The 10164-nt window shown below is 50.6% G+C and overlaps 1 protein-coding gene across 1 annotated transcript; it reads left to right on the forward strand.

Moving 5' to 3' along the window:
* The first annotated feature begins 271 nt into the window (after positions 1-271).
* On the forward strand, positions 272-9842 carry MPI (mannose phosphate isomerase). The gene is made up of 8 exons (XM_053402910.1): positions 272-388; positions 1280-1407; positions 2741-2941; positions 3404-3545; positions 5482-5664; positions 5879-6052; positions 7880-8088; positions 9268-9842. The coding sequence occupies exons 1-8, from the start codon at positions 373-375 to the stop codon at positions 9484-9486; spliced, it is 1272 nt and encodes a 423-aa protein (XP_053258885.1). The 5' UTR covers positions 272-372; the 3' UTR covers positions 9487-9842.
* The last annotated feature ends 322 nt before the right edge of the window (positions 9843-10164 follow it).

The raw sequence follows: 10164 nt of genomic DNA on the forward strand, positions 1-10164 counted from the left end.
TAACACGCCACTCGGCGCGGATCAGTTGAGAGTGCGGGAGAAGACTCGGATCCGGGTTCGAATCCAACCGCTCACTCCCGAGTCTGACCTTTAATAAAGTCCAGCTGCCCGTTTTGCGACGCTGCGGAGCGTTTCAGGGGCGAGCTCGGGGCAGCTGCACCTTTGTGGCTGCTGCGCTGCACCGGTGCAATTCCTGCTTGCAGCTCCAGGACGCATCAGCCTGGCCCGGGCTGAGACTGACGGGCGCTCTCGCTCTCCCTCCCCAGACACCTGATCCGGAGCGGCGGACTACTTTTCCCGGCGTGCCCGGCCAGCCGGCCGGCCGGCGCCTGGAAGAGGCGGGGCAGAGCGAGGCAGAGGAGCGTCGCGGGGATGGCGGAGCTGCGAGGTGAGCGAGGCCGGGGCAAAGGAGGGCGCCTGCCTGCCCGCCTTGGGGGTCCGGGGGCGGCGGCGGGCGGCTCCTCGTGCTCCCCGCCCGCGATGGACGGAGGAGCTCCGGGACAAAGCGGCGGCGAGCAGGAGCAGGAGCGAGCCGCTCCGGGTGGGGAGGAGAAAGGCGTTCCCGCGGAGCGAGCAGGCAGGAGCGGTGCCCCCTCTCGGGAGAAGCCCGCTCCCTCCTGCGCCTTCCGGGGGTGGGAAGGGGGTCCGAGCGTCATCTAGCCTAACCCCCGCCATTCAGGACGCGCAATCTTGGCACCCCTGATCGACGATCGCCCAACCTCTGCTGAAAAACCTGCAAGGAAGATAGGGCCTTTTTCACAGCGGCTCCGTTGGCCAACAGTAAATTTTGAAGGCCAGGCAAATCTATTTTACTCCTTCAGGCCTTTAAAAGAAAAGAAAATCTCTTAAAACCATCTCATTCTTTCCTATTAGTGTCTCCAATATCGGCCACTGCATCCCACCAAACCATCTTGGGAATTGTAGCTTGTTTTGGGCACTGAGGGTTTTTAGGAGACCCTCTTCCCCCCACAGAACTGCAGCTCCCCATGAAGGGCTGTGAAAACCAGAGGGAACTAACTCAGAGAGATAACTAGGGCTCTCTCAGCACCCTTAACAAACTATAGTTCCCAGGTTCCTTTGCAGGAACTCATGACTATTTAAAGTGGAGTGATCCTGCTTTAAATGTGCCGGTGGGGGCCTGTGTCAAGATGCAGGTGAGGTGGGCTCATTTACCCTGAGAGGGAGCATCCTGACAACAGCGATGGAGCTGTGGGGAGCTTCCCACATTGTGTCCTTGTGCATGACCTCCCAACTGTGCCTGTGTCTTTTGCTCGCTCAGTGTTCCCCTTGGCCTGCGCCGTGCAGAACTACTCTTGGGGCAAACTGGGCCAGGACAGTGAAGTGGCCAGCCTCCTGGCAAGCAGTGATCCAATGATCCACATCGAAGTGGGCAAGCCCTACGCGGAGGTGAGTGCCACCTGCCTGGGGGCCCTTGGAGCCAGGCTCCCTCCACTCCTCCCTCCTTGCCCATTCCCAAATTCCGCTATATGGCTGGGAACTTAGATCAAGGTGCTCAGATCAGTCAGGGCGACCACTTGCGGTCTAGACCCCTGCCTCTCTTGGCTGATAAAAACCAGCAGGGAGGGAACAGCTGGCTGGGCCAGGGGGGTGATCAGTGCCTCTTTACAAGAGGGGGTGGTCCCTGCCTGTTTGAAGGAGGCAGTGGTAAAACCACTCCTTAATAACCTTCCCTGGATTCAGAAGACCTAACAAACTACCGGCCAGTTGCTAATCTCCCTTTCCTGAGCAAGGTTCTGGAACAAGTAGTTGCTTTTGGAAGAAACTGATTTTCTGCATCCATTTCAGTTGGGGTTTAGGCCCAGTTTTGGCACAGAAACTGCTTTGGTCGCTAGTGCAGAATTCAGCGGCTGTGTTGCTCACCAGAGAAGGATGGTTTGAGCATATTACACTGATCCTGGTCTGACTGCACTGGCTACCAATTAGTTTCTGGGCCCACTTCAAAGTGCTGCTTTTGACCTATAAAGCCTTAAATGGCTCAGGACTGCAATACCTCAAGGACCATCTCTCCATATGAACCTACCCGGACCCTGAGATCGTCTTCTGAGGCCCTGCTCCGTGTGCCACCTCCTCACGAGGTCCAGAGGGTGACAACATGAGAACAGGCCTTCTCTACAGTGGCTCCTCGTCTGTGGAATGCTCTCCCCAGAGAAGTTTGCCTGGGGCCTTCATTATACAGCTTTAGGTGCCAGACAAAAACGTTCCTTTTTAACCAGGCCTTTGGTTGATTTGATTGACATCCTATGCCCTTTTAAAATGTGGGGGGTTTTTTGGGGGGGGGTGCTATTGGGTTGTTTTTATTTTGATTATATATATTGTGGTTTCATATTTTGATTTTGTTCTATGAACCACCTTGAGACCTCTGGGTATAGGGTGGTATGTAAATTCAATTTTAAAAAGCAAAAGAACCTCACGAGTCTGAGCTCTCAGCCCTGTCTAAAGTGGCCACGGGGGAACTGTCACAACACTGCTGCTCAGAAACTGATTTCCCAGGGCTCTGAAATGGGGACAGACAAGGTGCCACCTTTCCTTTGTTGACAGAAGCCCAACTCTCATCAGCCCCAGCCAAGACACATGTTGTACTCCAAATCCTATCAGCCCTGATTTCTGGCAGTGCTGCCTGGCGTTGATGGGAATTGGAGCCCAGCACCTGGGGGGCCACAGGTGGCCCAGACGTGCGCCAAGAGATTTGTGCGCCATCTGTGCTCTCCTTTCCTCCTAGCTCTGGATGGGCACTCACCCCAAAGGAGACGCCGTGATTCTAGATAACCGCATTCCCCAGAAGACCTTGCGGCAATGGATCGCGGACAACCCCGACTGCCTGGGCACCAAGGTCAAGGAGGTCTTCCAAGGCCAGCTGCCCTTCTTGTTCAAAGTGCTGTCTGTTAACTCAGCCTTGTCCATCCAGGCTCACCCCACCAAGGTAAGACCCTCTTCCCAGGGTGCCAAACGGCATGGAATCCTGCTGAGCTTTCTGGACTTTGCAGGTCAAGGACAAGGAGCTTGAAGGAGCATCAGCGGTTGAAGCCGGAGTTCAGAATGGCGTGCAAGGGAAGCAGGTGCTCATCTGTTGGGTCCAGAGGTTCCCTTCCTCCGACACAAGGAGCCTTCCACCAACAGGCAAACGGAACCTTTTGGATCCAGCCCAAAGTTTCACGTTAATGGGTTAATGTCAGATCTGGGGTCGCAGCACAGATTCCGCCTTCTTTGCTTCCCATCCTTGACGTATTAGCCCACTCTGGGTGCGTTGCCTGGTTCCCCAGGTGCTCTGTGGCTCTCTGAACCCACAACAGAGCACCCCGCTGCCTGAGCAGACTGACTGTGACACTGGAGCCTGGGGCTCAACACCTGTCCCCCCTCTTCCCTCCCTCTTCCCCCCTCCCAGGAGCTGGCAGAGAAGCTTCATGCCCAGTATCCAGAGCACTACCCAGATGCCAACCACAAGCCGGAGATGGCCATCGCCCTGACGCCCTTCGAGGGCATGTGTGGCTTCCGGCCTGTTGAGGAGATTGTGTCTTTTCTCCAGAGTAAGCAAGGGAGGGGAGGGGAAGGGAAGGACATAAGTACCAGCAAGATACAGGGACTCGGGTGTCCCAACTGGGGATGGAATTGTGTCCTTGGAACCGTGTTGTGATGGAAACAAGCATCGCCTCCCTGCAGGCTCACCCATCCTCTACCCCCCTTCGCACAGCCACAAGGAGGCAGTTGGCAGCATTTGCTTTCAGTTTCAGTTAACCACAGTTTAGTGTTACAGCCCAGCCCTCAACCGTGGTTTGCTTAATAGTTGTATGTTGAAATCAAGTTAGCTTCTCGAACTATAGTTTGAATTTGGCTTGTTTCAAGCAAGCTGTAGTTAAGATTGACCACACAATTAGTTGGGCTTGGTCGACATGACAGGCTGTGATTAACTGGAAGCAGAAGCAGCTAACTGCCCCCTCGGGGACCTGCCAGAGGTAGAGGATTTTAAATCAATTTAGTTTTTCAAATTTTGAAATTTACAGACAATTGTCAAACATCCAAAATAAAAAGAGAATTCCATAGATTCCTCTGGAATTCCCTCCTCCCCTTTGTGGGTCCTTAATTAACTTTTTCCTCCTGCATCTTCTCTATTAATCCAAATCTATTAAATCTCAATTACAACCATAATTCAATGTTAAGCTACAAGTATTATTATTCCAATCCAACTAATAATTTTAATTGTTTAAAATGATTTTTAAGGTAAATTATTTATTTTCCCCATTTCTGGTCTTCCTGATTTCTGATTCTTCTGGTCATTTTTGCCATTTCGGCATAGTCCATCGACTTAATTTGCCATTCTTCTCTGGTAAGGATTCTTCTTCTTTCCATCTCTGGGTTAGTAACAACCAGGCAGCAGTGGTCGCATACATAGTCTTTTCTGTTCTGTTGTAATTTTGGCACCTAGAATTCCTTAAAGGAAAGCTTCAAGTTTTTTAAAGAAAAAGTTATTCTAAACATTTTTTCCCACTTCATTATATATTGTCTCCCCCCTTTTTTTTACTACTTTTCAAATCCACCACATATGATAAAAGGTGCCTTCTTTTTCCTTACATTTGCAGCATGCATTTGACCTTGTTTTATACAATTTAGCTAATTTACTAGGAGTTAAGTACCAACGATACATCATTTTCATACAATTTTCTTTCAAAGTATAACATGCTGTAAACTTCAAGTCCCAGTTCCATAACTTCTCCCATGCTGTAAGTTGTATATTATATTCAAAGTCCCTCGCCCAGTGTATCATAACTGATTTAACCTGTTCATCTTTTGTATGCTATTCTAATATTACTTTATACATTTTAGAAATTTGGTCTTGTTTTCTAACAGTTCTTTTTCAAATTTAGATGTTTCATTTAAAAAAGCCTTTCTTTTTATCCATCTTAAATATATCATTAAGTGGATGGTAGTCTAGTGGCTGGGGAAACCCAGCCAGATGAACGGGGAATAAATGAATGAATGAATGAATGAATGAATGAATGAATGAATAATGTTTGTTTGTTTGTTTGTTTGTTTATTATTGTAACCAATCAGTTAATAGTTCTCTTATATCCTCAAACCTCTTTAATTTTAATTGATGTTCTACTTCCATTAATAATTCTTTATAAGTTGCCCAGTCATTTCTCATATTTAATTTTTTTTGAGATGTCGCTTTCAGTGGGAAAGTCATCATGGTGTTTTTCGTTCTAATAATTTTTTATATTTTCCCCATATTTCATAAACCACTTTCCTTATTACACGATTTAGGAAAGCTCTATGTACTTTAACCTCGTACCATAAATATTCATGCCAACCATATCTGTTATCATGACCTTCAAGATCTAAAACTTCAGAATTTTTAGTGATATCCGTTCCTTTAGCCAGCATAGACAGGATGCTTCATAATATAGTCTTAAATCCGGCTAGACTCCATGCAGCCATTCTCAATGTCCTTTGGGTTCCTTGCAGACGTTCCTGAATTCCGGGCCCTGATTGGGAATGTGGCGGCGGAGCAGCTGGAACGCAGCGTGGGCGAAGACCCCCGGGGTGTCTCTGCCGCACTGCGCATCTGCTTCACCCGGATGATGAAGAGCGAGAAGAAGGTCTTTGTGGACCAGCTTAACATGCTGGTGAAGCGGATTTCTCAGGAAGGTGGGTCTGGTGTGAGACTTGGGTGCTGGGGAGGTTGTGGCCCTCCAGGTGTTCCTGGGACTGCAACTCCAGGCACACTTAATGGTGGTTGGCCGTGTTGTGGGAGGCTGATGGGAGCGACCTCTGTGGGGGGTTAGGGCCTCCACTACAAGGCGAAACTTGGCAACCAGCAGCTGCCGCTCACCAGACTCCTCCATGCGTCTCCATTCCACAGCAGATGCAGGGAAAGATACTTCGGCCAGCTGTGGGGAGCTCCTCCTCCGCCTCCACTCCCAGTACCCCGGAGACATTGGCTGCTTTGCCATCTACTTCTTGAACCTGATGAAGCTGCAGCCCGGGGAGTGCATGTTCCTGGGTGCCAATGAACCCCACGCCTACATCTACGGAGGTGAGTTTCCGGGCACAGAAGCAAAAGAGAGGCTTGGAGGTTGAATCCTGACAAGACAGAAGTACTGTTTTGGGGGGACAGGGGGCAGGCTGGTGTGGAGGACTCTCTGGTCCTGAATGGGGTAACTGTGCCCCTGAAAGACCAGATGCACAGCCTGGGAGTCATTTTGGACTCACAGCTGTCCATGGAGGCGCAGGTCAATTCTGTATCCAGGGCAGCTGTCTACCAGCTCCACCTGGTACGCAGGCTGAGACCCTATCCGCCCGCGGACTGTCTCTCCAGAGTGGTGCATGCTCTGGTTATCTCCCGCTTGGACTACTGCAATGCGCTCTACGTGGGGCTACCTTTGAAGGTGACCCATAAACTACAACTAATCCAGAATGCGGCAGCTAGAATGGTGACTGGGGGTGGCCGCTGAGACCACATAACACCGGTCTTGAAAGACCTACATTGGCTCCCAGTACATTTCCGAGCACAATTCAAAGTGTTGGTGCTGACCTTTAAAGCCCTAAACGGCCTCGGTCCTGTATACCTGAAGGAGCGTCTCCACACCCATCGTTCTGCCCGGACACTGAGGTCCAGCACCGAGGGCCTTCTGGCGGTTCCCTCATTGCGAGAAGCAAAGCTACAGGGAACCAGGCAGAGGGCCTTCTCGGTAGTGGTGCCCGCCCTGTGGAACGCCCTCCCATCAGATGTCAAAGTGATAAACAACTACCTGACATTCAGAAGACATCTTAAGGCAGCCCTGTTCAGGGAAGTTTTTAATGTGTGACATCTTAGTGTATTTTTGGTCTTTGTGGAAGCCGCCCAGAGTGGCTGGGGAAACCCAGCCAGATGGGCGGGGTACAAATAATAAATTAATATTATTATCGTTTGTATGGCCACTTGGATTGAGCACTTGTGGGGAAAGCAGGGCCGTGGCCGTGGGAGAAACCTGGAAGGGGAAAATAGGGATTTTGGGGCCCATTTCAGACTGACTGCACAGTCAGGTTTTACATTTGGGAAACCCATTCCTTCAGTGCCACCACTGTGCTCGCTTCCCCGCTGCCACCAACCCGTTACTCTCGGGTAAAACACTGAGTCAGTTGTTAAAAGTGAACCAAATAAACAAGTTTATTTTATAAACATTAACAAGTTTATGGTTTCTCAGATAATATTCCTGTCAGTATCTTAACTTTTGTTTCTATACCTTCCTAATACCTTCTGACTGATTATCTCAACTGTTTGACTGACTCCTCTTAACAAATTCTCTCACTCTCACATCAGACTAGCCCAACCCACAGACCTATCCTCTCTTGTCTCTTCTAACTCCAGACTGTCTTCTCAACCACCCTGACTCTTAACTCTAACTCCTCCCCCTGGGTTCCCATTGGTTAGTCATTTTACAATTAGTTAACCCTTTCCTTATGATGTCACACACCTAGGAGGGCAAATGCCACATCGCCCAATGGCAAGGGCTCTTCTGGCAACGGAATGCCTTGGCAGCCACTTCCTCCAGATGTGCTGGACTCCAGTTCCCATCAAGCCCCAGCTGGCACAGCTGATGGTCAGGGATGATGGGAATTGTATTCCAGAGGTGCCTGGAGGTCACTAGGTTCACCATCCCTGCTGCAGCTGCAAGAATCCTGCGCTGGGCTAAGTGGCCTCAGAGGGCCTTGCCAACTCTGAAACTCTTAACTCTTAGTTTGAGATGACAGGGAGGGCATGATAAAAGAGGGTTTCTTGAGATGGGGCAGGAGGGTGTTTCTGGAGGGCCTCTCTTGCCACCACCAGCAGCCTCTGCACTTCCTGACGGGCAGCTTCTCTTTCCTTCCCGCCTTGCCACAGATTGCATCGAGTGCATGGCCTGCTCTGACAACACGGTGCGTGCTGGCCTGACGCCCAAGTTCATTGACGTCCTCACGCTGTGCGAAATGCTCAACTACACGCCGGCCCCTGGCAGCTCCAAGCTCTTGAGCCCCGTCCAGAGCCGCCTGGACCCTTGTGTCTACCTCTACGACCCACCTGTCCCAGACTTCTCTGTCATGAGGATAGAGGTGAGCTTTTTCGGGGGCTTCCCCTACCCTGATGACGGCAGGTGGTTCCCGCTGCAAGATCCTTTCAAGTGCCGAGGTGGCATTAGGCATCTGCTTCCTGTGCAGCTTGGCTCAGATGGATCCGTCCACTTTGGTTTCTCCTTCTGCCCTCACCCCGAATCTTAGGTTCAGTTTGCTCTCTTTCTGGATGTCTTTGCAGTTCATTTTTTAACAGTGTGCATGGAAAGTGTGTAAAACACATTTATGCACACTGTTTCCTCTAATATAATGCATGTTGGTGCATTATTTTCACCGATACACACTTTCCCCAAACGATGGGTTGGAGAAGTGCATCACACATTTGGAGAACAGCATTATCTCCAGGGATACCTGCTTTCAGATTGCATGTTGGTTCAGAAAAGTGTGAATATGGTAGCTTTGCATGTTAATGCAAACTTTACAAAGTTGCCTCCCTGTCCCTACATGGGCCCCAACTTTATTTATAATGACATTCTTCCTCCAAGGAGCTTGGAGTGGCATGTGTGGTTCTCTCTCCTTATGTTTAAATGGGGATTTTTGTGTGAAACTATATTTTTTTAATGCACATTAAGACATGGGTGGCGCTGTGGGTTAAACCACAGAGCCTAGGACTTGCTGATCAGAAGGTTGGCGGTTCGAATCCCCGCGACGGGGTGAGCTCCCGTTGCTCGGTCCCTGCTCCTGCCCACCTAGCAGTTCGAAAGCATGTCAGAGTGCAAGTAGATAAATAGGTACCGCTCCTGCGGGAAGGTAAACGGCATTTCCATGCATTGCTCTGGTTCGCCAAAAGCGGCTTTGTCATGCTGGCCACATGACCTGGAAGCTGTACGCCGGCTTCCTCAGCCAGTAAAGCGAGATGAGTCAGGGGTCCCTTTACCTTTAAGACACAAGTGGGACAGGACACCCGTGAGATTAGCGTGGGCAAGAAACAGACGTGCCCGTCGTTGCCTGCTTTTACAGTTGCTGAAATCTCAGTTTGGCTTGAGATGGAGACCAGCTTGCACTGCTGAGCACTCTGGAGGCTGGAGGGAAGTCAGGATCTGCCATTGCCTCTGGATTTGTCCCACACCCGGCTCATTCGCTTCCCACTTAGTGAGGCAGGAAGATAAAATACCCAGGCCCCACCTCTCTACTGAGCAAGGGTTCTGCTTTCTCTTGCAGATTCCTTCCTCCATCAAGCTGTACCTCATTTCGGCCATCGACTCAGCCAGCATCCTGTTGGTGGTACAAGGAACTGCTGTCGGGACCTCCACTGCGGCCGCTTCAGAAATGGCTGTCCGCCGTGGCTCTGTGCTCTTCATCTCCGCCAACGAGAGTGTCTCCTTGCACCTGTCTGCACCTGATGGGATGCTGCTCTTCCGAGCCTGCTGTCTTGTATAATGTGGGGTGCTTGGCTCTTTCTTCTCTTGCTGAGACTCCAGTAGAAACGGCTGTGTGTCCTCTGCACAGCCAGTTACTCCCCTGACCCATCAAACCACTGTGTCAAAAGCCCAAAGCATTGGCGCTCACCCCTGTATGGTGGGCCCTCGTTTCCCACACAGCTTGACTCTATCCAGGGAGAACCCTCCTGCTCCTGTAACGGTTGCTGTAAAACATGGGGCTGGGAATTCTCCTGTAGACCTTGTCGTTTTTTAAAAAAACCTGCCATCTCCACCTTGTGCTAGACCGTTCTGCTTTTGAGGGGTAGCGGTCTGCACACCCTGAACTTTAAAAATGCTGTAAAACTTAGGAAACCAGCAGTCAATGGTGTGCCTCTCTCCCCCCCATCCACCCACCCTGGGAAGAGGGTGGAAGTTTGGAAGAAGGGCTTGGTGATGATTTGAGCTTCCCAGCCACTGGAATTCCCTCTTAGCCAGGACATTCTGCCTCCTGCCCGTTACCTGGGGGGCAGGCAAAAGCTTGTCTCCACCTCACCCCAGTTCCTGCCAATGGAGAGTGGTTGGCTATCATTGCTTCTAATCCCTGGCCGACAAAGTTTGCTCTGGCTGTAGTGGACAGCATGTTCTGGTGTGAAAGTGCTTCCTCCTGGAGGGCCAGCTGCGAGTGGTTGCTGAATCT

The sequence above is a fragment of the Podarcis raffonei genome, chromosome 9 (assembly GCF_027172205.1).
Source record: "Podarcis raffonei isolate rPodRaf1 chromosome 9, rPodRaf1.pri, whole genome shotgun sequence".
Lineage (NCBI taxonomy): Eukaryota > Metazoa > Chordata > Lepidosauria > Squamata > Lacertidae > Podarcis > Podarcis raffonei.

Bases quoted from the DNA above. Each gene is read 5' to 3' on its own strand.
- MPI (XM_053402910.1), top strand. The intron at 6,053-7,879 runs GTGAGTTTCCGG...GCCTTGCCACAG, and splicing joins CCACGCCTACATCTACGGAG to ATTGCATCGAGTGCATGGCC. The intron at 8,089-9,267 runs GTGAGCTTTTTC...TTTCTCTTGCAG, and splicing joins TCTCTGTCATGAGGATAGAG to ATTCCTTCCTCCATCAAGCT.